The sequence below is a fragment of the Cheilinus undulatus genome, linkage group 3 (genome assembly GCF_018320785.1).
Source record: "Cheilinus undulatus linkage group 3, ASM1832078v1, whole genome shotgun sequence".
Taxonomy (NCBI): domain Eukaryota; kingdom Metazoa; phylum Chordata; class Actinopteri; order Labriformes; family Labridae; genus Cheilinus; species Cheilinus undulatus.
Window position 1 is genome coordinate 9,847,638 of NC_054867.1, and position 27,498 is coordinate 9,875,135.

The following is a 27,498-nucleotide window of genomic DNA, read 5'->3' on the forward strand; positions in this document are numbered from 1 at the left end:
TTGACTAGAACAAAAATTCTGGCCAATTTCCACTTTGCAAGTGCCAAGTCAAAGACAGCCCAATTGACTTATTGAATATATGTTATATACTTTATATACTTTTATTTTATTTTTTAATCTTTTACTTTTATTTTACTTATAAAAAAGAAGACTTTGTGGACAGAGTATAAAAAGTTTGAAAAAACTGCTTCGACACGGATTAGATGAATTTACAGTATTTGACGTCAGTGTGCGTCCAAACATGTTGGACCAAAAATAAATGCTGCCTTCGGGTACAGGGACATTAACCGTAATTTGTGTCATTGAGATTTTTTAGCACACGTTGCTGCATCCATTGACGGACATAGATTCGTTGTTAGTCATAAAATGGAATACACTTTACAACTGGCGCCCATTTTTCCATATAACCATTAAAACCTTTAGACAATGTGACATCTGAAAACGACTGTAATAGTGGAGCAACTTAATGCAGTTTGCTAGATGTTTCCGAATTCCCCATCCTTCTGTGGCCCTGAACGCCTCATCACAAGTGGCCCACCCTCGTATTTTTCTCTCGCCGCCGCCATTTTGCTTTAGTCAAAGTGCGGCTACAGCGGACTACGACCCTGGGACGTGTTTTTCCTACTTTTTAAAAAGTCTTTTTTAACTCGAAACTGGTAATGACCACTACATTTACCGTTTACACACCACATTACACTTTTATATCGTAGCTTCGATGTATAACAATGCGAATACATCGATAATAATAAACGAACACCGTCAAAATAACAATTAACGTAAAGCTAGCTCGACGTTAAGGTCGAGAGGGATCGTTGTTCTAGGTAGGCCTCTATAATGGTTCGTTAGCTTAAAAGAGACACGTCTATACGAAATTATCACGCTTTGATAATGCATATTGTAACAATACAACTACAGTACCTTACTAAACAGATTGAAGACTATTCTAATTGTTTATTTTGACGTTTTTTCTTAATCTCTGCCTACATTTAACGCTAACCTTAACGCTGCCGGGATCGCTCGTAGTTCATAACAGTTATCTTTGGGGCTGCTTTTGTTATTCAAAAGTAAGTATGTGATCAATTTATCAACTGTGTTTGGTTTTGACAGTTGTTCCAGATCTTAATCATACCTTGGAGGTGACATTTGACGTAAGATTTTGATCTTTGGCATTTCTGATTATTAAATATAACAATAACATTTCACGTTAACTGGCATTATGGCAAACGACCGAGGACATGTACTTTTCAACTTGTGAAGCTACATTTAGATTATCTGTTATTGCTGTTGTGCTTATGTACGATGAGAGCCAACATTGTTCTTAAGTCTGATCAAATGAGTCGAAATCAGGCCTCCATATTTGGAGTAAACAAACAACCCAGCCCGGAAACTGACTTTTTAGTCCTTGATCCAGGATAAATGCGGGCTCACAATAAATTTAGATGGTTTGATATTTCAGTAAACTGAAAGTGAGTTTGTCCACTGGCCCGGGTCTCTGTACAATCTCATTTAAGTTAGTCGTAGGCTCATTGTGGAAACCATATTTCTCTCATGTTGCTGTACCTCTGTGTTGAAATGTCTCCTTTGTGTATGTGCACAACTGTCTGTCTCCTAATAACCCTTTTCAGCTCTCTGGGGAGTGTTTTTGATTGATTTGTAGGTATTATACCATCCTCTTGGGCCTTTTGGGGGATCCCTGGATATGGATAGCTTTCCCCACTTTTGAGAATACATTGGCAGAAGATGTTTTTCTCTTCAGCATTGATAACCAACAGCTGAAAACCCCTAGAGGCCTGAATATCCAGCCTAGTTTTTTTTCTCCTGCCACCAAGTGTGCAAAGTGCCTGCAAGTCCAAGAAGAAGCTGAGGATTTTTTCCCCACTCGCCACCCTTTGTTTCTCCCCTTTTTGCTACACCGTTTAAAGCATTTTTGGATTTTTCCTTTTCTTCTTTGGCTGTTAATGTCCCATTATTTCATTTTTCTTTGGTTAATTCAATGATGGAGAAAAATCACATAAAGAAATCCCCTAAGGACTGTATTGCACCTACCATCAGTAATGCTTAGCAGTCATGGCGGAGATAAAGATGTCTCAGAGAGTCTCAGAAAAGGGAGTTCGTAGGAAGACAAGTGTCTCTGGACGACCCAACCCCCTTTTCCTCTTATCTCATGGATCAAGTGTTCCTTCAGGACTCAGTACCACCACGAAGACATCGTACCAGCACTGCGTTCAAGAGGGAGACAACTTCTCAGCCACCTCAGGTAAAGGCAGCATGATGCTGAAACTACAACAGGATTGTTAGCATCCTCTAGACTCTTAGTTTAAGTTACAAATATGTGAAAAAGTTCACTGGCCTTCTAAGTCAAAATGTAAAAATTGTCGTTGATATTGTTGTTCCAAAAACGTTTTTGTCAACAAGATGATTTAAGGAAATCCATGTTATTTTAATGATTTGTAGTGTCAAAGGGAAAAAAACCTTGAAAAAAATGACAAATATTTCAGTTAAAAGGTGCTTTTGAGAGGAATAAATCCATTGAAAATTGTAGGCAAATGCTTTACACTGTCTAAATTGCCCAAAATGTTGGGAGCATTTTGGAACCAAAGTGATGTTTTCAGTTTAAATAGTTTGCAGGAGTTTGAAAGAAATTTTTAACTGTTGAAAACACGAAATATCCCAACATTTAGGTGCCTTGGACTTCTACTTTTGTTGCCATGCTATTGGAGCAGGTAGCAAATTTGTTTGAATTTTACCCGTAACTCATTGAAACTTAAAAAATCTGTAGTGACAGCCTTGCTAAACAGTGCTAAACAAAGCATTTCCCTCTTTTTCTTTTCTTAGCTGTTGTTTTATGATTTTTTTGTTTGTTTTTCCACCAAATTGAAAACAGATATTGTACAGGGATTTCTGATCAATTCACACCGGGACTCCAAAAATAGTCCTTAAGTTAAAATTGTATAATTATAGACTTGTAAAAAACAAATTGAAGAAACTTTAAATGCACCCATTCAATACATTTTCTGGGGCATTGAGCAAATGGGCAAGCATATTTACTTTTTCTTGCTTCTCTTTTTAAATTGCTCTGCACCTATGGGATGTGTGTATAACTATCCCTTTAACTATTTTTTAGGAGCTATCATAAAATGACAGAGCTTCCTTTTTTCACTTACAACTGCTCAGAACATGCAACATTAGTTTACCAGATGACAAAACCGAACTGAAATTTAAATAGCTTGTGTAAAACCTAGCGAGATACTGTATACAATCTAAAATGAGTGAGCGATTCATTCTGTTGTGTAAGAAAAGGGGAGGGGGGCTACTGACATTTTTCATAGTGTTAGACTCACATGTTTAGATGTTAATTTAACTGTTTTGGACTTGTTACTGTGCCTTTTGTTGTCAGGGGGAGTCCTGTTGGCCGTGAAGAGAACCAGCTGCTGGATTTGAAGACCAAATCTCAACACTTCCGCCACTGAAGACTCATACCAGCACTACTATGAACAACAATGGAGATGACTGCTACTTCTTCTACTATTCAACCTGCACTAAAGTAAGCAAAATTTGAGCCTCGAGCTCATCTAGACACACAGTCTAACCACAAGGAAATCGAGCTGAATCTCACTCTTTTTTTACTTAAACCTGCAGGGAGACAGCTGCCCCTTCAGACACTGTGAGGCAGCAATGGGAAATGAGACCGTCTGCAGCCTCTGGCAAGAAGGACGCTGCTTTCGTGCTGTCTGCAAGTTTCGCCACATGGAGATCACAGTAAGAAAAAATAAACTACTTAAAGAAAACTACATATCCCCTTCAAGCTTTGCCCATTTGAGGCTCTTTGTGTCTTTAATGGCCATTAACGGAGGGTAGAAAAAGTCTCCCTGTAAACCTGGGCCAGGAGCACCACTCCTGCCTCTGGACCTGTCAGGAGAAACAATGCACTGTAAAGAAAATAACATAATACTAGTCAGTGTGTTACATTAAAGTGAACAAAGTTTGAAACATAAGGCACATGATAACAGACTGAAAAGTTGTAGTGAAATTTGTCACTTTAAAGAAACCAAAAACTGAAATAAAAAATTTAGATTGCTCTTCTTGAAAAGCTTTTCTACAAGTAATACAGACAAACATCTTTAATTTCAATCCAAAATCATTATTGTATAATCCTGAATGTTTCCTTAACAGATAGCTATACCATATAAAATCAGGAGAACCAATACACATCTTCAGGCCTGCTATATAGAATATTTATGTTAGCATATATTAGGACAAATTTGTGCACTTGAATCTGATTGAGATATGATGAGTGTCACTTCCTTGCATGCTGTTTCACATCCTTTCTTTCGTTCATCCAAACAGAAAAACAGAAAGGAGATTCCTTGTTACTGGGAGAATCAACTTGCCGGCTGCCAGAAGCCACACTGTGCCTTCTTCCATGAAAAGCCACGCTACATCGATGGCATTTTTGTCCCACCAGATAAATGTGAGTGTTTCCTTTTTAAAAATTGAGACCATTTTACATCTGCCTTTCAAGGACAGAACTAATAAATGATGTTTCTATTTTAGCTCAAGTTAAGACTGAGGAACAACCACAGGAGGAACCGGCTCCTCCACCACCTGCTCCTCTCCCCACAGCAGCATCAAACCCTCAGCTCAGAGGAGTCATCAAGACAGAAGCTCAGGAACCAGTACCGAGTCCTACACACCCACCAGTGGTGATCAATCCTGCAGACGATGATGAGGATGAGGATGGTAAGATGGATTTGAGCAGAAAATTATTTCTGTGTCTCTCCGATCTTCATTGTGAGAGGATGTTAACCTGTTATGTGCTCATGTTTTACAGACCAATTCTCAGAGGAGGGAGAGGATGGCAAAGTTGGCCCTTCTCCTCGGAAACTACAAAAATCAGGTGAGAGTTTGTTCAGAATTAATTCCTTTTAAACATTACTGTTAAGACTTGTAGCCAAAACTGTTCTTCTTCTCAAATCCTGTGTGAGATTTATGGAGTAACTTTTCTGTTTTTTTAATTTTTGTGTGCTGACAGGTGATTCTCTGAACTTTGGAGTGAGCACCCTGGAGGAGATCCGGCTGAGGAAGGCCTTGAAGGCCAGCATGAAGAGAGTGGGTTACCCAATCCCGTGTGCTGATAGCTCCACCAACGGAGAGAAGGAAAACATCCGCTCAATTTTTCACCCGGTCCTCTTTGAGCCAAGACAAGGTAAAAGAAATATATTTAAAAGAGAGAGAAATAGTTAGGATTGTCGTCATTTCAGGGAATTTCATAAATAGCTCTGTGTCATTCCTCACACATTTTTCAACTATCTTCATTTAACTTTCAATATTTCATGCCAGTTTTATGTATTTATTCAATACGTTCACCTCAAAAATGTCCAGTTAAGAGAATTTTTGGTCAACAAACAGATATTTTCATTGTGGATTTTCCTGCCTTCAGGATTAATTCGCCATCTCCCAGAGCCAAAAGTGATGTTTTAAAAGTGCATCTTTTGTCCTCCCAACAGTCTCAAAAATAAAAGACATCTTTTTGTTGTCATAACTGACAAAGAAAAGCTGCAAATTCTCACATTAAAGAATGCTGAGATATTTAATTCCAGCTTGACAAAGGAGGGTGTCTAAATTTTTGTAACTTTTTCATCCACATGCTTTAAAAAGTACAAAATCTGATCATATTAAACAGTAGTACCAACAAGTGCCAAAACTGCAAGAAAAACATATATATCCAACCTAAATGTGCCAAGCGCATGATAGGGAGTGCAGCAGTCAACACTGAAAGTAAATAAAACAGGTAAGCGCCTTTGTGAAAAAAAAGGAGGGATACAGTCAGAGACATGCTCGCTATTCTATGATGGTATTCTGGCAGTTATACCCTAAAGAACTTAGAAGCATGAACTTTACTGCATGAAAGTGGATTTGATTTAATAGCCGCTGAAGTTGCACTCCCTTCTGTCCACAGTGTGCATCTCTGCTTTCCCTCTGTTTTAAGATCTGCATGCTCTTTATTCACTGGTTTAAGTCCCTTTAGTATCTCATAAAGATGCAAATGTTAATTTAAGTGTCTGTTGCAGACAGATATAGAGCCGAAGAGAGACAGAGATATCACTTAAACTTTTTCTTTTAAGAGTGCAGTCACATTAGGCAATCCGTACTTTGTGCAGCACAGCTGACCCCTAACGTCCAGTTTGTTTGACTTGTGTGAATGCATAGTACACTTCCTTAGCTCTTGCTCGGATGCAAGAAGTGGGCTTCAGCATGGTACTATTGGTCATGCACACGCACAAGCATGGGTATGAAGCATGAGCATAATGCATAATCAATGCGACTGCCCCTTTCAACAATCAGAGAACTGAATCTGATTAAAATGCCACAAAATAAGCCATAAAGTTAGGAAGTTACTGTCTAGTAGTCAGTATGTTTCTCCATTGTGCCGGCTCTGTGAAACTGCATATCTTGTAAAAAGTTCAAATTAATAAAATACAGACAGAACAGAATCACTGAATACACTCATTTCCTCAATTACTAAAGATAATTCAAAGGAAATAGTTCATTTTGAGCAACTTTTTTTTGGAAAGTCTTATTTATTTTGCCTTTCACAATGCTAAAAACTTAAGTTTTAGTAGGGTGTTCATCTCCCTTTCTAATAGCTGTCCACAATCAAAAATTGATATAACAAGGACATAACCAGGTATTGTTGCAGCTGAGCTGCAAAAGTTATAAATACTGTTCAGTTCTAACCAGTATTGTATTACATTTCTGATTCTGGTACCATAACAACTCCCAGTTACTACAGCAGTACTATAATTTGAGTAAAGAAAATCATGATACTTTGCTTAATCAGTGTTTGTACCCTCTTTTGAACCAGACTCACTTGTCTTTGAAGAAACTGTGAGACCAAGAGGAAGCATAGCTGAAAGGCTCGGAAGAAAGCTGCCCAACACAGGTACATTTACGCTTTAGAAGTATCATAACATTACCATACTCAGGTAATGATAAGTTTTAAAGTGCTAGAAGTAACAATGAGAAGCTCACATTAACTCTTCTTTGGTGTAGACCTGAGACGCGTAGAAGGCGCCCCAATGAAGAGGAGTCTGGCTGAGCGTCTGGGCAGAGTTGTGGAAGAAGAAGATCCCTTGATGCCCCCTCAGAAGGGTGAGAGCTGGAGCCTTTCTCTCAAAGTCATAAGATACAGGGTGGACTAAAAAATATGCTCCCAAATGGAAAGTAACTTTGATGTAGTTCATAATTTTACCTGTTTTTGTTTGTTCCTGCAGCTTTGAAGCCCATTAAGGAGAGGCTTGGGTTGTCAGCTGGGTCTGTTTCCCCATCTTACCAAGGTAGGTAGTCTAAAGACCATGAGATAAAGGAGCATTTCTTTAATTTCATCTTAAAAAAAATTAAAACATTAACCCCCCCAATTTTCCCCACAGCTGAGACTGTTGCAGAGCCAACGAAAGCTCCCGAACAGCTCCTCATCAAAACCCTGGAGCAGATCAAACAGGAGAAGGCAGCCAAGTCTCAGAACCAGAAAGATGACCCGTCAGTCATTGCTCCAGAACCCAACTTTACAAAAACCGTCATTAACAAACCCAACAAGGGTGTCAAACGGGCCATCACCATCAAAGAGGATTCCATCAGTGAGGTGAAGACGTTCTCCGAAATCCTCCGAGCCAAGAAGAAGAGGCAGGAGGAGCAACAGGAGCAGAATTCCAGCCCTAGGAACGCAAGGAACTGTCCAGAGAAGGCTCTGGGGAAGAAAAATGACAAAGCCAGACCTGGTCCTGATGCTCCAGATGTGGGGGAGGTCAGAGTGAAGACCCTAGAGGAGATCCGCAGAGAGAAGGCAGCAAGGTTTCAGGCTCAGCAAGCAATTGAGGCTGACAACAAGAAGAGTTCTGACAGTGAAGAGAGCGAGGCGAAGAAACCACAACTTCTGCGCATAAAGAAACCTGCTTCTCCAGGTAAGATTCACTTCTTTATGCTTTTGTGTTTGACTCAAAAATAAGAGCCACATATTCAGTCAGAGTATTCTCAATCACTTTTTTTTAATTGAAAAATCAGATACACAGCTGAATTGAAGACTTGCCAAAGTCCACATTTAATGAGAAAAAAATGAAATAAGCCCAAGTGTGTGGGAGAAATTTATTACAATTTCTTAAACACTGAGGCCAAGTTACCCATGAAAACACCATGTTTTACTTAATGACTACTGGTGTGCTATCTTTGATGGTTAAAAGTATTTTAGCTTAGGTAGTCTGGTATTGATTAAAATTTAGATATATTGCATTTGATTAATGCAATATACAGCAAATTCATAATAAAAAAAGAGATTTAAAAAGGAAACAGAGAAAAGTCAGTTGAAACCAAAAAGAAATTCCTACATTTTTGAGTGTCCTTGATAACATGTATTTATGTTACACCCAGCAGGCAGTAACACTGCTACAGAGACGACTCCTTCCCTGATGGAGAAGCCACTGAAACCTCAAATTGCTGATCCTGAGGTAAGGTCTCATAATACACTGCCGTATTGACTGCTATTAATATCTTGGTTTATAATTCTGTGTTAAATCTACCCTGGAGCACCTTTGGTTATCTTTGCCCTGTATGTAAAGGAGCCTGAATTTGCAGCTCCTCAAAAGTGCAACTACAGGTTGCAACAGTGCAGGTTATGATTCCAAGTGAAATAAAATGGTTGCAGACACTAAAACAATTGGTCAAATCTACTTACTGGTATCGTTAAGCATCACAGGTGCAACCATTGTGGTATATTGACCTGGTGCTCAATATTTTTCGCTCAAGAATCATATTCTTGGTTTCAGTTGCCATGGATTCCTGTATACAAACAAGCAGTGAACATGGCAGGGCCAAAAAAATGATTTAACTTGAAATCACACTGCTGTCTAGGGCTGGGCAATTAATTGAAAATTAGATTAAATCGCAGTATGGCCTTCAGCAATTTTCAAATCGCAGAAGGTGCAGAATTTCTTTGACCTGAAATTTGTGCCATAATACCAGTGTTAAACTTTTTTTTTGCAGCAGAGATGTCATGCATGACATATGCAATCATTCAAGTGCCATTTTTACAACAGTCTACAAAAAAAATCCTACCTCAATTTTTGTATTTTTTTCTTGTTAAATATGAGAATGACAAAAACCCTTCAATGCAACAATTCATATCCAATTTGCAAAATAAGTCAAAATTGTCAGAATTAGATAAATAACTCTTCAGCCCTTGTTTAGGAATGAATGAAAGTTAATGAATTATCACATATCAAATCACAATATTGGAGGAAAAAATCGCAATAAGATTATTTTCCAAAATCATTCAGCCCTACTGCTGGTTAAGGCTGGTTATTGCAGAGCTATGCAGACACACTGACACACAAATATGTAAGACCCACAATGGTGTAAGATGCCACAACATAGCTACAGCATAGAAGTATGAATCTGGCTCTGATCATGTTCTCTTAATGTATAAACTCATCCAACTTATTGTGAATTGATGAGTTTTTCCCTATCTCTGTAGACTAATGCTGCCAACAGTGTCAAGGTGAAGACCTTTGAGGAGATAATGCGGGAGAAACGCCTTCGTAAGCAGGAGATGGAAGAACAGGCCAAGAACTCGTCTGAGGCAGAACCTTCTCAGAAACAGATCCCTGAGGAATCCCCGAAGAGGAAGATTCCTACAAGAGTCACTCTTAAATTACCCGACTCATCATCATCCTCCTCCACCTCCCAAACTCCTGACACCACTGTCTCCAACCAGAAGCTTCCTGTTCGTAAGCTCGTTCCCTTCAAATCCAAGGCTGCTTCCCCTCCAAAAAGCACAACAGGTGCAAGAAGAGCTGCCGATACCTCGGTCTCTGTGACACAGAGCTCTCCTCCGCCAGTGGCAGAGTCGAGCTCACAGAGTCCCACCAGCTCCAAGGAGATCCCAGAGAAAAACACTAAAACCCCAGCCACTCTGTCACCAACGAAACAGACCAGAGCAGCCCTTCAGGCTCCTGCTGCAGAAGTCCCTGCTGCTGAGAAAACACTGAATAATACCAAGAAGACCAACCCAGAACAGACTACGGACACCAGAGGTACTGCAGCTCTAATTATATTAGCTGTTAACTTCATTTCATAAAACATAATTCAGCTAGAGAAAAAGACTGCAGTTGTGAAGGCAGGAAACACAATTACCTTGAATATGGAGCACAATGTCTTCTACTGTGATCATTAAAACTTTGTCTCTCTTTTAGTGAGGCCCAAGTTGAACGTGAAGCCATCTGTGGTGAAGCCTGCAGCGCAGGTGAAACCTGGCCAGAAGAGGAAAGCAATGGAGCGGTCTGCTATTGCTGCTGTGAAACCTCTGAACAGCACTGCCGCGGTGCAGGAAGAGCCATTACAGGAGACAATGAGTCAAGACAAACAGGTTGGTTTGCATGTCAAGCCATGGATTGTAATTTTATAAAACCAACACTTAGAGATATAATAGTAGTCTGGGGTATATCCAGTATGTTTTAAAGTTTTGTATAGAATCAGATTAGTTGGAGTTTAACCTCAAATTAATAAAAGAAAGCAATGTGTGATAATGATTCTAGTGCTGTTAATGACCTCTGGTGTCTTTTCATTGTCAGGTGTCCCCATCCTCCAGTGCAGAGGCCCTACAGAACTCTGCTGTTCCCGATAGTCCCAGCACCCTGCTGGACTCCAGCTGCAGCTCCAGCTCACTTACAGAAGAGCTACAGACAGTTCCTGTTTTCAGAAAGAGTCAAAGCAAAAAAGCAAAGCAAAGTGTTGCTGCAATCAGTGTTCCTGCTGCCAGAGAGGCCAGCACAGTCCCACAAAGGTAAAGGCCCTCAGAGCATTAAACTTGTGATTAAAACAAACACTTTAACACCAGTACAGTCAAACTTAACTGGATATATCAGATACATTTATGCAACAAAAAAATGGAATTTCTGGCTGTATAATCTGGTAGATTTAGAACGTAGGCTGTTAAAAAAAGTGGATATGTGATCTTTTGGATGAATGTTTTCAGTTTGATGTGTAAATCATTGCCATTGCTATTTTGAAGTTAGTTAGTTCTCTTTATTATGAGTTATTCAGGCTGTCTCCACCATGAGTTGTCAAAGAATGACACCTTGTTGATTGTCAGCCCATCCCAAAGCATTCTGAGATACAATATGGCAGTTAGCATTCAAAGCTAGCAGCAGAAGCAATTGGAAATGGATTAGAAATAGATAATAAGACATTCAGTGTTTGATTTACTGGTGTGGATTTAATCTTTAAAGACCCAGGAAAGTCACTGAAGTTCCAGGCTCCCTTGGAATATTGCTAGGATTCTTTTTCTATATGACATGAATGCAGCATTGTCTGTTGCGTTAATATTAACCATCCTTTTTTTACATTTCAGCCCAGTCCTGAAAAGTCCCACCCAGCCAAAGTCCCGGAGGCCGAGTGCAGCTGCATCACGTGCTGCAGCTACATCTACAGCTGCTGCCTCCACCTCTGCGCTGGACGACTTCGACGAGCTGATCAGCGAGTTCACTGACGACCAACTGGGGGAGGAAGTGGACCCTGAGATCGGAGAGGATGACCTGCTGCAGGAACTGTCAGAAATGATCGACAGCTGAGGAATCTGTTGAAGACAATCAGAACTTTGTATTTTAAAAGACTTTCTTATTTGTTCATGTTTTTCAGTTAAGTCATCTTCTCTCCTTTTTATTTCCCTCTAATGTGATCATCTGGTGGGAGTTATCCTGCAGGGAGTTTATTTTTCTTAGATAATGTTGGTTCATGATCACTTTCAAACTTATCAGGTTCTGAGAAAAGTATAAAAAAGCACTAATGGAGATGTTGTGAATATCCTCCTTAGTTTAAAGATGAAAAACGTTGGGAATGACGAATGTGTAGTGACAGAGAGAAGTTAAATGTGTATACTGTGTATGCAAAGGGAAGAGCTAGCTAAATACAGAAATGAATACTGCTGCACTTGCAGTAACCTGCCCCCACCCGTTTGTGTTTTATGTATCTGTGATTGGACAAGACTGCTTGGCTGTTTCTAAGATTATGATTTTTAAATTGATGAGCCTCTTGAAGCTCAGGTCACAACCTGTCAGAGTTGTGATTTCCGTTTGAATTTCATCCCCTGTTTCATGTTTAGATGGTCTTACCGACGAGGTGTATGTGGTTTATAAATGTCTCTGTCCTCTAGTGGTTTTTATAATGTTTGACTGAAATGTTTATTTTTTGAATCAGTTCTTTTATTCAACGGACATACTTTGAAACAAACCGGTCTTTGTTAACAAACACCTCAGGGACTGTTTCTGATCTTTCTATGATTAACAAGCACTGTTACTTCAATTCAGACTGCGCTGTCTTCACTTGTCTTTTTATACTCTCTGTTATCTGTTTCACAAGTGTGGTCTGAGAAAAGATCGACTTGTTTTTTGGACGTAATGTATTTGCTTTGTCCTGACCCTTTCCCAAAACCTTATGACTCAAAGTGAAATGTAAAAACAATGATGTAAATAAAGAATACTTTTAATGACCAGCAGGATCACTGATTGATTACTTTAATTAAAGCTCACTCATAGAGCTCAAATGAAATCACCTAGAAAATAGAGTAATGTTGGAAACTTTGCCATGCCAAGTATCCTCGTATAGCATTAGCCAGTAGCAGGGAATTACTAAGTTCAAAAACTCCTTGTGTATCACAATAGAAGTTAAAAAAACTGAACCTTAATATCATGAGGATCTTAGGCAGAATATACAGTCCCCTCCAAAAGTATTGGAACGGTGGGCCAAATTCCTTCCTTTTTGCTGTGGACTAAAAACATTTGGGTTTGACATTAAAAGATGATTGTGAGACAATAGATCAACATTTCAGCTCTTATTTCCAGGTTTACGTTTTGATCCAATACACCACTTTGGAGTTAGCACTCTTTCTTTGAACCCACCCGTTTTTCATGTGAGCAAAAGTATTGGAGTGTGACTGATAGGTGTGTTTTGTTGCCCAGGTGTGTCCTATTACATTAATTACAAAATGGATAGTGCTGAATGTCTTCACTCAGTTTCAGATTTGGGTTTTGCCTGTGCGGACTGCATTTCTAATTGGAGGGGTAACCAACATGAAAACCAGAGAGCTGTATATGGGCGAAAAGCAATTGTGAAGCTGAGAGAAGATGGAAAATCAATCAGAGCCACTGCACAAACATTGGCCATAGCCAGTACAACCATCTGGAATGTCCTGAAGAAGACAGAAACCACTGGTGTACTCAGTAACAGATATTGAACGGGTAGACCAAGGAAAACTGCAGCAGTTGACGACAGAAACATTGTGAGAGCTGTAAAGAAAGACCCTTAAACAACTGTTAATGACATCAGCAACAACCTCTAGAGGGCAGGAATGAAGGTATCACCATCTACTGTTCACAGAAGACTTCATGAACAAAAGTACAGAGGCTACACCAGAAGATGCAAACCACTCATTAGCAAGAAGAACAGGAAGGCCAGGCTGGAATTTGCCAAAAAGACAGAACCAAAGTGATGGAGTGTGTAGAAAGAAAGGATCTGCTCATAATCCCAAACATACAAGCTCATCTGTGAAACACAGTGGAGGTGATGTCATGGTTTGGCTTGCATGACTCCTTCTGGGACGGGCTCATTAATCTTCATTGATGATGAAACAAATGATGGCCGCAGCTAAATAAACTCAGAAGTCTACAGAAACATTTTTATCTGCCAATTTAAAGAAAGATTCAACCAACTGAATGGGAGATCCTTCATCATGCAGCAAGATAATGACCCAAAACACACTGTCAAAACAACAAAGGAGTTCATCAGAGGCAGGACGTGGAAGGTTTTAGACTGGCCAAGTCAATCTCCAGACTTTAACCCTGGAGAGCATGCATTTAGCCTGCTAAAGAGGAGACTGAAAGGTGTATCCCCCCAAACAAACAACTGAAAGAGGCTGTGGTGAAAGCCTGGAAAAGCATCAAAAAAGAAGAATGCTAAAGTTTGGTGATGTCTGGGTCACAGGCTTGATGCAGGTATTGTAAATAAAGGATTTACAACTAAATATTAAGTCTTGTTCACTACAATACTTTTGCTCACCTAAAAATTTGTTCCATTACAAGTAATGCTATGTCCGAAGTTATGATTCAGATCAATACGTAAATACATGGAAATCAAAGCTGAAATGTTGATCTATTGTCTGGTATACATCTTTTGATGAAAAACCCAAATGTTTTTTGTCTAGAGCAAAAATAAAGGAATTGGGCCCACTGTTCCAGTACTTTTGGAGGGGACTGTGCATATAGGCATAGCATGGCCATTTTTAATATACCGTAGACTAAGCTGTTAACAATGTTGTTTAAATTGTTATTCTGTGGCTGTTGCTCTTCTAGGACTGAGTCATGGTAACCTGTTGGTATTCTTCCCTTCTGAGAACAGGTTAACTAGTTTTAGTGATACAGAAACGGTCAGATACATCTGTGGAACTCAGTGCAGCCTGCTCAAGTTTTGTGTTACAACCTAATTTGAAAGATGACAGTTATTCCCATCCTTACATGCACAAAATTGGAACTAATTGATATTTACTTAAACAAATTAGAATAAATTGTTCATCATAAAAACAAGTGTGCATTTTGGACAAATAATGCATCAGCAAAACTGAATATCTGAATATATTGAGTAAAACTTAACATAGTTTGTGTGTGTGTGTATGTTTTTTTTTAAGTAAATCCAGCATTATATATTTATGTAGAATTTAATTATTTTCATTTTGAACATCACAAATGCAAAAAACTGATTATGGTTTGATGGTTTGATGAATTTGGTGTGGAAGAACTTGACTGGTTTGCACAGAACCCTGACCTTAACCCCACTGAGCACCTGTAGGATGAACTGGAACAGAGATAGCGAGCCAGGACTTCTTGTCCAACATCAGTGCCTGACCTCATATAAATGCTCTACAGAGTGAATGGGCACAAATTCCCACAGAAACTCTCCAAAATCTTGTGGAAAGCCTTCCAAGAATAGTGGAGGCTGTTATATTTACAAAAGGGGGACCAATTCTTTATTAAAGTACCTGTATTTGAATACCAACAGTCCCTATTGGTGTAATGATCAGGTAGCTGAATACTTTTGTCTGTATAGTGTATGATTGCTTAGGTTTTCCATCCATAAAAGCCTACAGATATATCGCATTTTTTTTCTCCAACTACATACTTGTGATCCAGTGGAAGGAGCTCTACATCTCACTTTTGGGTCCTGACCCACCTCTTGAGAACCACTGGACTAGAAGTAGGAGGTAGAAGACAGACTAAAGTGTTCTTGCCTTCTTGGGTGGTTGTTAAGCAAACACCACCACAAAAAGACTTAATTTTTAAAACCAATATTATAGAATTGCGGGCTTTTGATGATAGTAGTTTAACCTTTAATGATTAGTCAAAATGGAATCATTTAATGTTTTAGTAACTACTGTGAAATGAACTCACCAGTCTCCCGTCCAGCAGGTGTCGGTAAAGACTAACCGTCCCCTACGTACTGTCTTTGAGCAGCAGCCGGTACGCTTGTACTTCCGGGTTGGTGGATGTAAACAGAAGGACGTTCCGCCTCTGGAGACAGCAGCAGCAGAAAACATGACCAAACTGGAGCTGTTGAACGTGTTTCTAAACGACAGGCTGACCGCAGCGGCACAGGAGATTTTTCGCGCCGTTAAAGATACAGTGGCCGAGTATCAGAGCGAAATCCTCCGGTCAAAGGAGGAGAACGAGCGGCTCAAACGGCTCCTCAACGTCGCCGTCCAGCGGCTCCTTCTGCAGCCAGGTGAGGACTGTGAGGCTGCGGCGGCTGTCAGTGGTATGATCCGTTTACTTCATGTTACCAATGTAGCATTAAACCTTAGTCAACATTAATACGTTTTAACTGGGCCTGTGTATGGTTTGATAGTCTCCAATGACTTACAAGGGTAAAGTCAGTCTGTGCCTTCTGTTAAATGGACAGGTGTAACGGTTTAACGAGTTACCGTGCTATCTGGGCTCTGCCAGCCAAAGAGTGTGGTTTTTGAGAGTCCTCACAAATGCATCATTCTTTAGTTTTTGTCATTTGATACGCATGGGTTGGCTTTTTTAAGAAAAACGAAACGATGAGGCATTCGTCGTGACAGTACGTCTGCAACCACTGACGCATTCAGCTGACAGTCACCAGTTAACACGGTCACTCCTTTGACCAAAACACCGGCATTAGACCAACAAATGTATCATTGATAAACAAGGGATTTACAGCGAATAGCTCTCACTTTATTTTATCAGCCACTTTCAAAATAACATAATATATTTCTGTTTTAAAATTACATGTAAATTAAGCAATATTTGTCCACATTACCGTTTTCTCATCATATTTGTTACATAACTGCATACTGTAATTGATTGATTTGCCTCTAATATTGTATTATGTAGGTGTGCAACATGGACTGAGCCCTATTACACTTTATGCACATTTACACAGTTTTCATGCTTTGGTATTGGATTTATATTCTAATTTATATTCTGTGAGTATATTTGGAGGTTGCATCATGCATCAGTTTGAAGATTGTCAACCAAAAATGTTCACAAACACATGATTACTAACTAGAGTGTTTTTTTTGTAACTGCAAACAAATCTCATTAACGAAACAATTATTATGATTTTTGATGATCAAACTTCCTTTGGTTAAGTCATTTTGTTCCCAGTGAAGTTTTTAACATTTTTAATGTTTCACTCTCTCTAAAATCTTAGTATTTTCCCTCAGCATATGAGTAGTGAGATATGTACAAAGCATTTGTCTGGCACACTTTTTAGCATTTGATGCTGCAATAGACGTCCAGTGTTTTCCACACATGCATATGTAATATACAGATCTTGAACATCTACTGGCTAGTGCTACAGTTGCAATCAGAATTATCCAACCCCTATTGCAAATCAGGTTTGTTGTGAAAATTTACAGACTTTCTGCTCTTTGCAATGAACAAATCAAACAAAAGCAACTGAAATAGCTCAAACACAACAAATGCTTCAAGTGGTTTCCCCAAATTCAACCTAAAATGCAACTTACACTGACTTCTCCTGTCTCAAAATTGGAGTTCTGGCATGGAAACTGTCTACGCTCAGTATGCGTCTTACTGTACTTACTGAAACTTCAGTTTCTGTTGCCACAAAGTTTTGCTGGAGGTCTTCTGCAGTCACTCGAAGGTTTTTCACAACCTGCCTTCACGGATATCTGGTTGCAGCCACTGATAACTTCCTTTTCTGCCCTGTGCGGGTAGTGAAACCACAGTTCCTGTAACTCTGAACTTGCAAACAATACTTCAGATAGTGTCTCTATGAACATTCGCTGACTTTGCTATCGTTTTGTATCCTGTTTCTTGTTTGTGAAGGGCAATGATCTCTTCTCTGAACTTTTTGGACTATTCTTTTGACTTTGCCATATTTCTAACATGCAGGCAAATGTGATGCTCAACAAACTCCTCACAATTCAGGTATTTCGTGTGTTTCAGCTCAAGCAAACCTGGTGACACTAATGAAGCCCTTGATTAATTGCATCAGGTGTTCTTGAACTAACACTGGGTTTGCATATTTGAGCTGTTATGAGGGATTCTGTACAGAGGTTGAACAATTTTGGGGCTGGAGAAGTCAATAAAGTTGCATTTTAAGTTAGATATGGGGAAACCACTTGAAGGATTAGCTGTTTCTATTCCTTTTGTTTGATTTGTTCATTGCAAACAGGTGAAAGACAGTAATTTTTTACAATAAACCTGATTTGCAATGGGGGTTGACTCATTTTGATTGCAACTGTAAAATCTTGGTTTTGTTTTAGTCTCTTTACCATAGAACTAAACTTACTTTTTGTCAGAGTTTTTATCACCAAAGAACTGTTTTTAGCCAGTCTTAGTCTAGTCTTCCTCATGGAATTAAAGGGTGTCCACTAACATTTTTAGTTATAGTTTTAGTTGATAAAATTAACACTTTTTCCCTGCCACCTCCACCATACAGGTGCAGCTTTATTCTGAGGGAAACCCTGAAGACTCTTCAAAGCAACAGTATTGTTCTCTAATGTGATTTAGATATATTTAGGACTACACTGAAGCGCATACAATGTCCGTATCAGAATATACATGCTAAAAATGTGTGTTAAATTCAAAATAAAACATCAGTGAATTTTAGACCTGATATCACTCCTTAAAGTCTATAACCTGTGTTTGTTGGTTGACTGAGAATCCAGGGTGAATCAGCAAATTTTTCCATGGAGTTTATTTGAAACATTGAGAAAATAGAGGGAAGTTCACCTGGTAGAATACAACAAAAATCTCTCATAGTTCCTCTTTGTTTATTCATAAGAAAACACTTAATTACTGTATGTTTACGTAAATACACCTGTCATGATTGTGATGTTTGCGACCTTTCAGAGCCTCACTCCATCCATCCTCCAGAGGACATTCAGCCATGTGAGCCTGAGCGGAGAAGCAGCCTGGAGCTGCTGCCACAAATTAAAGAAGAGCCAAAACTCAGAAACCTGCAGACAGATTGTTCACAAGCAGAGAGAGACTCAGAGGAAGGAAACTGTAGTCACATCGAGCCACTGCAAAGATCAGAGACTCCGCCAGCCCAGACTGTATGTAGCAGAGTTAGTGTTTCTCCTCCTCCAGTGACATCCCAGGAGGTTAAAGCAGAGGAAGACAGCAGAAAACAGCAGCCAGTACACAGCTTACCTTCTCCTGTGACTGTTTATTCAAACTGCAGAGCAGCTGAGAGCATGGCAAAGAGTCACCGCACTCAGAAAACAGAGCAGCAGGTGAGAGGGTTACTTCGCTCCAATGGGAAACAGAGCTCACACATACTGCAGATAAAGAACGTGAGATCCATGAAGCCGCCTCCGCCTCGCTCCTCTCACCCGAGCCAGAGCGTGCAGAGGTGGCACAGCTGCAAAGAGTGTGGGAAAGGTTTCAGCTTCGCCTGTCAGCTGGAGGTGCACATGCGCTGGCACACCAAGGAGAAACCGTACAGCTGTGCGGTGTGCAGGAAGAGCTTCACCACGGTCAGCATGCTGAAGCGACACCACCGCATCCACACGGGGGAGAAACCTTTCAGCTGCCACGTCTGCGGGAAATGCTTCAACCAGTCGGCCCACCTCAACACGCACTTCAGGCTCCACACCAGAGAGAGGGCGGGCTGGAACCGAGCACTGCACTCCAAATAAAGCACACCGGCCTGACAATGTGTAAACTCAGAATATTTAAAATGTCAGGTTCAAACAGTGTACAGTTCTGTGTTTGACTGTGTCTGTTGAATGTTGTGCAATAAAGTGTGGTACTTCAACATTTTCTCTCTGCTGCTTGAGTTTGAGGCCCTTAAATGCATCCATTCTGCCACAAGGGGGCTCTCAATCAAAGCGATAACAAAAGATAATGCTTCGGGTAGAGAGGAATCATGGGGGTGATTCGCTGCTTCTCCAACATCCTCACCCCTCAATGAAAACAAACTGAAAATAGACTGAATAAACATGAATAACTCCAAGATACTCTCTTTAAACATTAAAATGCCTTTATTTTAATGGCACGGTCACATATAGACCTTAAAAAAGTGTGTTTTTAAGATCAATATGTGACCATGACATGAAAGTAAAGGCATATTAAAGTTAGAAGAAAGTGCCTTGGAGTTTTCTCATTTTTTCATTAACCTTATAAAACTCATTTCCAAAGAGTACCTCAATCAAACTTTTTGTTTAATCCACAAAGCACCCTTTTCTATTGTTTTCTCAACGTAGACCATATTCGAGATAAAGAGGGGGAGATTGCGCGGTAGAATGCACAGCTGATGGCAGAAAAATGGTAGCCTGTCACCAGTAAACACCAATGAGATAGAGCTGCCTCCAGTAGAAGTTCACGCCTCCAAAAATGGTGTTTCTACAGCAATCAGTGATGAATATGTTGAGTCCATCATGGCAGACAAAACATGTCCTGTTACAGTCTTTAAAAAATAAGGATTTTCTAAAGATACACATTATTCAACTAATTTTAAGCGTAAGACAATCAGTGTTTAAATTTATTTAAAAGGAACAGAAAGTGGCACAACATGGCTAGAATACATGTAAAAATCTAGACCTAGACAAATTTTTGCTTTTAATTTGATACCATCATCAGTCTGTGGTGCCAGATGAAAACAGCAGAAGGCAAGGTAAGACTTAACGCTTTATTGTCTTTAAAAGAAATGCAGGTAATTTATCCACTCTTCTCCCTGTGCCGTCTTTAATTCAATCCTCAGCAGAAGTGTCAATTGATGAAAAATGACTGTGTGGATGAAAATCAGGCCACAAGAGGGAAAAATGCACAATAAAGAAAACATTCAAGTTATAGAATAATGAAAATAGTCTTACATTTGGGTGTTTGAGGGATGAAAATATCATGTAAAAGTTCTTACTTTCCTGTAACTTCAGAAAGTTAAACTATCGCAGATTTATCTCATACAAAGTGGAATATTTCAGTCTTGATGATTATGGCTTACAGCTCGTGAAAAACAAAAATCCACACTCAAAACTATAATATTGTGGAAAAGCTCAAATTGCAAAGGTGTCTGAACCTTTATTCTCTCACTGGTTCAGTGCACACAACCACAACTGTAAGGAAGACTTCTGACTTGACTGTAGTCTAGAACAGTGCTTCCCAACCTTTTTTCCTTAGGGCCCCCCACTCATATCTAAGAAAAGCGACAACCCCACCAAGACCCACTTGAAAAATTAAACATCAACTTTAGTTGTTGTCATTGAAAAAATCCCAACATAATAGGCCTACATACATCTATTCTTGACAAAATTTCTATGTATAAACTCCATTATCATGACGTATAATAAAAAGGATCCGTTAAAATTGAAGAAAAAAAGTTCTTAAGTCAAATTTGTGGTTAATTACAAGAAAAAACATACCTTCTCACTTCAAAAGTTGTAAATTTACTTGAACCAAAATGTTGAATTTTTGAGACTATAAAGTCGAATATCTCACCACTGTTTTCAGCTTTTTTAACTTTACATTGTTGTAAATTTTAGGTTTTAAAACCTGACATTTTTTAGTTTAGAGTGTCAACATTTAGGCCTTTTAAACTTGGAAAATTTGATTTCCTATACATTATATATAAATACATTATGATCTCTAAAAATTAGGGGTTTTTCCCCTAAAATATTTTTGCACAAAAATCAGCAGATTCTCTTTCTTTTGTCTTCTTTTAGGTTGGCCCTGATAAATTATGTTTCTAATCATGGTTTAGAAATGTATTTATATAAACATCTTATTTTGACATTAAAGGGCAGACAGGGTCCTGACTGATCGGCTCCATGCCAAGTTGCATAGATGTAGTAATTTGTGCAAAAGGAACTCCAACCAATAAGTGAGTGCATAAATGAGTGTAATTTTCCAGAATCCTTTATTGGACTGGTGTTTTGCTTTATTTTAATATCTTAAGATAATGGCTTTTTGAAAATTTTCCTTTAGCTTTGATTCTAAACATAAAAAAAATGAAATATTTCACTTTGTAATAATGAATCGAGAGTATATGGAAGTTTCTCTTTTTTGATTTAAATCACAGGAAAAGATGAACTTTTCCATGATATTCTATTTTTTTTATGCATCTGTATATAAAAATATCACCAAAGTGCAGACTTGGCTCCAACCTCACCCACATCCTGAAATGATGGGAGGATATTATCATACTATAAATTGATTGGATGTTTTGAGTATGAGTTCTTAGACTTGGTATTGGTGCAGTGCATCCCTAATCTCAGTCCAGTGCACCTAACAGTATGGTATTTTCCAGCATTAGTGTGTGACTGCATTATCTTTGAGGTAAACTACTGACAGGTGCACGAGTGAATTCCAGAGTGCTTGGACAAGTCTGGTAGTCTGTTATGGGGTTTATAGTCAAGTTCAGTTCTAACCCCCCAGGGTACTGTCTGATTTTGAAGGTGCCCTGTGTTGTTTTGCAGTTTTAGGCATGTTAAAAAAGAAAACCAGAAATAAGAATAAATCACCTGAAAGGTACAGTATTGTTTTCCTAATCTGAATATGCTATCTATATAGCAACACTGACATCTGCTGGGGAATTATTAGTACTGTCAATAAGACCCTACAAGAGTTCAAGAGATTTCCATGACATAGTCTTGTGATTCTGATCCTCAGGGAAGTACTACTGTTTTCCTGTTTTTTGGATCATGTGAAGTTTCTTAAGTCTTAAAATGATGATGGAGGTTTTTCCTGAAAACTTCTTTACAGAGTCCTTTACATGTCAGGAAGTTCAGTCAAAGGCTTGTTAGCCTTAGTGATGAATATATGGCATTCATGGTCTTGCTGATAAAGACTTTCATATATCCAACAGCAAAATTATCCACAATAACTAGTTGAAGGACAAGTTGTTAGCTTTCTATGTAGACTCTGTGTTGACATTACCATCAATCTTAGCCATACTCGGCACTCTCTGTTTTTCCAAGTCATTTAAATAGATGCAGGGTCCTTAGGCAATGAAACAGTTGTGTTTTTACTTATCTATGTAGCTTTTGAGGAGTGCTCTCTTCTCCCTTTGCAGCTTTCGATAGCTCTGTGTTGATGAGCAGTCTGGAGGGTTGTCAGGTCAGCCACTGGATTTGCAAATCTCAGGACTCATGGCTCAGGCTATCAGTTGACCTCCCAGCTTTCCAGGGAACTGATGAATTATAAAGTTTTGCACCTCTGGAGTTACTGGAAGTACATTATTTTCAGTTCTGTTCCCAAACTTTTCAGTCCGCGACCCCTGAAATAAAAAAGCCGGAGGGTGAGAACCCTCACTGTCTCTGGAAGGGATCAATGTGTATGTATTGTAATGAATTTCATAACACTGGCATAATAACAGGAAAGGACAAACTGCTAAAAAACATCTAGTCTTTTATGTAATAATCCCTTTTAAAGGCTGGAAGCAGAATATATTTAATCTCCGTTTAGGCTGTAGCACTGCGTGAACAAAGCAAATTCAAAGACACACAGGTGATGTCTGTGAGCGTCTTTAAAGAAGAGCTGCCTCTAACATTTTTACTGTCATCATCATCAGAGATTTTTTCCAAATTACTTTTATTTAAGCAAAAATCTCATTTTACAACTTTGGCTTATTCTACAATTTACTCATCACATGTACAGTTGAAACCAGAAGTTTACATACACTACAGAAAAAGGCACATAAACTTTTTTTTCTCACCGTCTAACATTAAATCAGATTAAACTTTTCCTGTTTTTGGTCAATTAGGATTACCAAAATTATTTCTATTTGCTAAATGCCAGAATAATGAGAGAGATCATTTTTTAGACAATTTTTTATTATTTTCTTGAGAGTCAGAAGTTTACATACATTTCATTAGTATTTGGTAGCATTGCCTTTAAACTGTATGACTTGGGTCAAACGTTTTGGATATGCTTCCACAAGCTTCTCACAATAGTTTGCAGGAATTTTGGCCCATTCCTCCTGGCAGAACTGGTGTAACTGAGCCATGTTTGTAGGCCGCCTTGCTCGCACATGCCTTTTCAGCTCTGCCCAGAAATTTTCAATGGAATTGAGATCAGGGTTTTGTGGTGGCCACTCCAAAACATTGACTTTGTTATCCTTAAGCCACTTTGTAACCAGTTTGGCAGTATGCTTAGGGTCATTGTCCATTTGGAAAACCCATTTGCGCCCAAGCTTTAACTTCCTGGCTGATGTCTTGAGATGTTGCTTCAGTATTTCCACATAATGTTCTTTCCTCATGATGCCATCTATTTTGTGAAGTGCACCAGTCCCTCCTGCAGCAAAACGACCCCACAACATGATGCTGCCACCCCCATGTTTCACAGTTGGGATGGTGTTCTCAGGCTTGCAAGCTTCCCCCTTTTTTCTCCAAATGTAACGATGGTCATTATGGCCGAAAAGTTCAATTTTAGTTTCGTCAGACCACAGAACATGTCTCCAAAAATTAAGGTCTTTGTCCCTGTGTGCATTTGCAAACTGTAATCTGGCTTTTTTATGTTTCTTTTGGAGTAATGGCTTCTTCCTGGGAGAGTGGCCTTTCAGCCCATGTCGGTACAGGACTCGTTTGACTGTTGATAATGACACACTCTCACCAGCTTCAGCCAGCATCTTCACAAGGTCTTTTGCTTTTGTTCTTGGGTTGAGATGCACCTTTCGGACCAAAGCAAGTTCATCTCTGGGACACAGAACCCGTCTCCTTCCTGAGCGGTATGATGGCTGGACATTCCCATGGTGTTTATACCTGCGTGTAATTGTTTGAACAGATGAACGTGGCACCTTCAGGCATCTGGAAATTGCACCCAAGGATGAACCAGACTTGTGCAAGTCCACAATTCTCTTCCTGATATCTTGGCTGATTTCTTTTGATTTTCCCATGATGTTACACAAAGAAGCAGTGTGTTTCAGGTGTGCCTTAAAATACATCCACAGGTGTGCCTCTAATTAACTCAAATGTTGTCAATAAACCTATCAGAGACTTCCAAAGACATGACATCATCATCTGGGCTTTCCCAAACTGTTTAAAGGCATAGTAATCTTAGTGTATGTAAACTTCTGACTTTAAAGAACGTAATAAAAATTGTCTAAAAAAAATCCTTTTCTCATTATTCTGGCATTTAGCGAATATAAATAATTTTGGTAATCCTAATTGACCAAAAACAGGAAAAGTTTAATCTGATTTAAGGTTAGACGGTGAGAAAAAAAAGTTCATGTGCCTTTTTATATAGTGTATGTAAACTTCTGGTTTCAACTGTATATATTTTCAAATTAACAAGTAAAACATACCATTTAAAATCATTTAAATTGTTTCTTTGTTTTTTTGGAAGCCATCTTGTGCCCTCTGGGTAAAACCATCCTAGCTTTTAGACTGTCTAGGAGGCCAAGTTCAACTCAAAACCTCAAATAATGCACACATTTCCAGGATTATATGCTGCTGCATTAGGAGGAACTGTGAGATAACCAGATGTGGTATTAGCCCTGATTTTACACACAGAGATGGAGAGCTTGCACACACCAGATCACTCCTATGACACATACATGACATGCTAGCTCTCTCTCTCTCTCTTTCTCTATCAACCAGGCAGAGCACTAGAAGTCTTGCTGGTGTTATCTCACTGTTTCTAAGTATTCTGTTGTCTGCTGAATCCATGGTGAAGTGGCATCATTCAGATACATTCACTAACAGATCAGTCTGTCCGTCCATCCATCCATCCATCCATCAGTCTGTCTCTCAGCTGTCAGTTGTCCGTTTGTCTGTCTGTCCATCAGTCTATTCATTTTCTTCTGTTGACATCAGGCTGAGATGAGGTTTGCAGCAGGTCAAACAATTCAGCCGAGAAATCTCCTTCCCAAGTTACATTTTTTCTTGCTTTTCCTTGTCGGATCTCGAGACAATGTCAGGCAAGATCAGATATATTTATCTCCAGTGAGTCCTGGGTCTACCTCAGGGTCTTCTTGTTGGAAGTGCCTTAAAGACCTCCACAGGGAGGCCTCCAGAGGCATCCTAATCCAACCCCCTCCAAGATGTGAAAGAAGGTCTTCCGGAAACTGGAGTTGATGACCTTGTGGACAGAGGGTTCTGCCAGGCGTTCCCAGTTTGTCCTCACTACTACTTTGGGTTTACCAGGCCTGTCTGGCAGCCTCCCCTGCCACCTGATCCAACTCACCATCAGGTGGTGATCAGTAGACAGCTCTGCTCCTCTCTTCACCCGAGTGTCCAAAACATATGACCGCTGGTTTGATGAATTTCTCCCTGGCTGGTGTCCCAATATTTGAAGAAAGTTTCCCTTCAGGGTGCCCTCTTAGACAGAACATAATGAAGCATTCTCCAGGGTGCACTGCCAGGAGAGAAACTGTGGCGGAGTGCCTATCAATAGACAAAACTTGACCAAGTGTCCTCTAAGGCAGTGTTTCTCAACTGGTGGTCTGGACCCAAAAGTGGGTCTCAAAGCTTTTTCCAGTGGGTTGCGTATGAATACCAATAAAACATCTGGCAAAAAGTCTATGTACGAAGCCCTAAGTGGATATAGAGTATATTCATACATGCATTTTTTTTTTTAGATTTTCCCATCATCATGAGTACATGTCTGTATTTATCTCAGTATTTCTACCTATTTATCTCCTTTTCATTAAATAACAAGGCTGTTTTTTCCAAGGGGAAGTTCCTCAAGAAAAAAACAAATTTCTATGCTGTCTCAGGGAAATGTGGTAAAATAAGATGAATGCATGCATGCTCTTCTGTAATGGGGATTTTTTAAACACCTTTTAACATGTTGATGATTTGTTTCATTTGGAGTCCAGACTGCAACACTTTTCATTGAATAAATTCAAGTGGTTGGAAATGGTCTTTAAAAATTGGTTGTGATTTCTCGTAAGGAGGTGGTGGTGGGTCCTAATTCCTGACCAGGAGTAAACTACTGCTCTCGGGTGCCCTCTTTGGACAAAGCATGATAAACGGTCTTTCCATCCCTGCTCTGTCCAGTCAAGACCAGCTCAGGAACAGATCTGAGGAAGACAGGCTTTCTGATCTTTTGCTGCTACCCACTGAGAGTGACATCCCAGTTCACGCAGAGGTTAATGAAAGAAGCAGACTAACCCTACCCTGGCACAAGCACAATTCGCATGGGATTAGTATTACCTGTGGACCTCAGTGTACACCAAAATATGGTAGCTAATTTTTCCTGGAATTTTTACTCTGCAAACTACAGACATGGACAATTTGCACAAGATTTAAAACTGAGACATCCTTTGTGCTTATTACAAAATACCAGAGGTCTCTAAGTAATACTAATCCTAGGTAAATAGGCCACAAGTTTCTTGTATAAGATTAATTTCACTGACATCCTCACTCATGTATCATGTTAGATAAATAGTTAAATAGTTCATAATTCCTTGCCTGTTTTATTTCAGAGGTATAGGTATTGGATTTTTACCAGGATGTCTACTTTTTCTCTGTAAATGTATGACGATGGCCGTTTTCGAATTGGCCTGCCGCATACCCCTGCCAAATGCAGTATGCAGTATGTATCGCGCACTGCGTTCAACAGCAGTATGACTGCCAGTCGGATTTTATTGTGTAGTTTGCTTGGCCTGGTTTAGCTGGTTTCTGGTATACAGAAGAATGTCATACCCTGGCCAATATTAAACGACGCTCCAGTGTTTTCCATCCATTTACATACGGAAAAAAAAAAGGAAAGCGCTTTTATTTGGTTTTTCGAGATCTTTACAGCAGTTGTTTTTAGCTTTGCATGGATAGTGCAGTGAAAGGACACACTTGACAGCACCTTTCCGGCCGTTATGAGCCGTAACGGCAAAACAAAAACAACAGTGACCTTATTGCAACTTATTTTGCTATAGTACATGTTAAAAAGGTGAAGGTAAAAGGTAATGGCACTTTTTGTAACGTCAGCCGCTCCGGTGAAAGTTTCGCCGCTCTCTGCCATTACGAACTCTGAC

General features: G+C 39.4%; 2 protein-coding genes and 1 non-coding gene across 9 annotated transcripts; all 3 read left to right on the forward strand.

The window, feature by feature from the left end:
- The first annotated feature begins 552 nt into the window (after positions 1-552).
- On the forward strand, positions 553-12,539 carry zc3h11a (zinc finger CCCH-type containing 11A). 6 transcript variants are annotated; one of them, XM_041782252.1, is made up of 18 exons: positions 577-656; positions 1,108-1,148; positions 2,186-2,257; positions 3,398-3,544; positions 3,640-3,759; positions 4,348-4,471; positions 4,555-4,740; positions 4,832-4,897; positions 5,033-5,206; positions 6,866-6,943; positions 7,054-7,152; positions 7,275-7,337; positions 7,431-7,961; positions 8,425-8,501; positions 9,527-10,085; positions 10,245-10,417; positions 10,623-10,834; positions 11,402-12,539. In XM_041782252.1, the coding sequence occupies exons 4-18, from the start codon at positions 3,491-3,493 to the stop codon at positions 11,619-11,621; spliced, it is 2,736 nt and encodes a 911-aa protein (XP_041638186.1). In that variant the 5' UTR covers positions 577-656; positions 1,108-1,148; positions 2,186-2,257; positions 3,398-3,490; the 3' UTR covers positions 11,622-12,539. The 6 variants fall into 6 exon arrangements, with proteins under 6 accessions (XP_041638169.1, XP_041638186.1, XP_041638192.1 ...); XM_041782235.1 differs by having other exon boundaries at positions 553-656; positions 1,108-2,257; XM_041782258.1 differs by lacking the exon at positions 1,108-1,148 and having other exon boundaries at positions 580-656.
- Positions 3,809-3,927, forward strand: LOC121507588. Its single transcript, XR_005991738.1, has one exon. It is a non-coding gene; the product is annotated as a small nucleolar RNA SNORA26 (small nucleolar RNA).
- A 3,020-nt stretch (positions 12,540-15,559) lies between the features above and the next one.
- LOC121507049 (zinc finger protein 583-like) lies at positions 15,560-19,347 on the forward strand. Of its 2 annotated transcripts, none has more exons than XM_041783189.1 (2): positions 15,560-15,852; positions 18,438-19,347. In XM_041783189.1, the coding sequence occupies exons 1-2, from the start codon at positions 15,633-15,635 to the stop codon at positions 19,226-19,228; spliced, it is 1,011 nt and encodes a 336-aa protein (XP_041639123.1). In that variant the 5' UTR covers positions 15,560-15,632; the 3' UTR covers positions 19,229-19,347. The 2 variants fall into 2 exon arrangements, with proteins under 2 accessions (XP_041639123.1, XP_041639125.1); XM_041783191.1 differs by having other exon boundaries at positions 15,560-15,819.
- The last annotated feature ends 8,151 nt before the right edge of the window (positions 19,348-27,498 follow it).

Excerpts from the sequence above, each read along its gene's own strand:
- zc3h11a (XM_041782235.1), top strand. The coding sequence starts at position 3,491 with ATGAACAACAATGGAGATGACTGCTACTTCTTCTACTATTCAACCTGC. Across the intron at positions 5,207-6,865 it reads CCTCTTTGAGCCAAGACAAG|ACTCACTTGTCTTTGAAGAA; the intron begins GTAAAAGAAATA and ends CTTTTGAACCAG. Across the intron at positions 7,153-7,274 it reads CTTGATGCCCCCTCAGAAGG|CTTTGAAGCCCATTAAGGAG; the intron begins GTGAGAGCTGGA and ends TTGTTCCTGCAG.
- LOC121507049 (XM_041783189.1), top strand. The coding sequence starts at position 15,633 with ATGACCAAACTGGAGCTGTTGAACGTGTTTCTAAACGACAGGCTGACC. Across the intron at positions 15,853-18,437 it reads GGCTGCGGCGGCTGTCAGTG|AGCCTCACTCCATCCATCCT; the intron begins GTATGATCCGTT and ends GCGACCTTTCAG.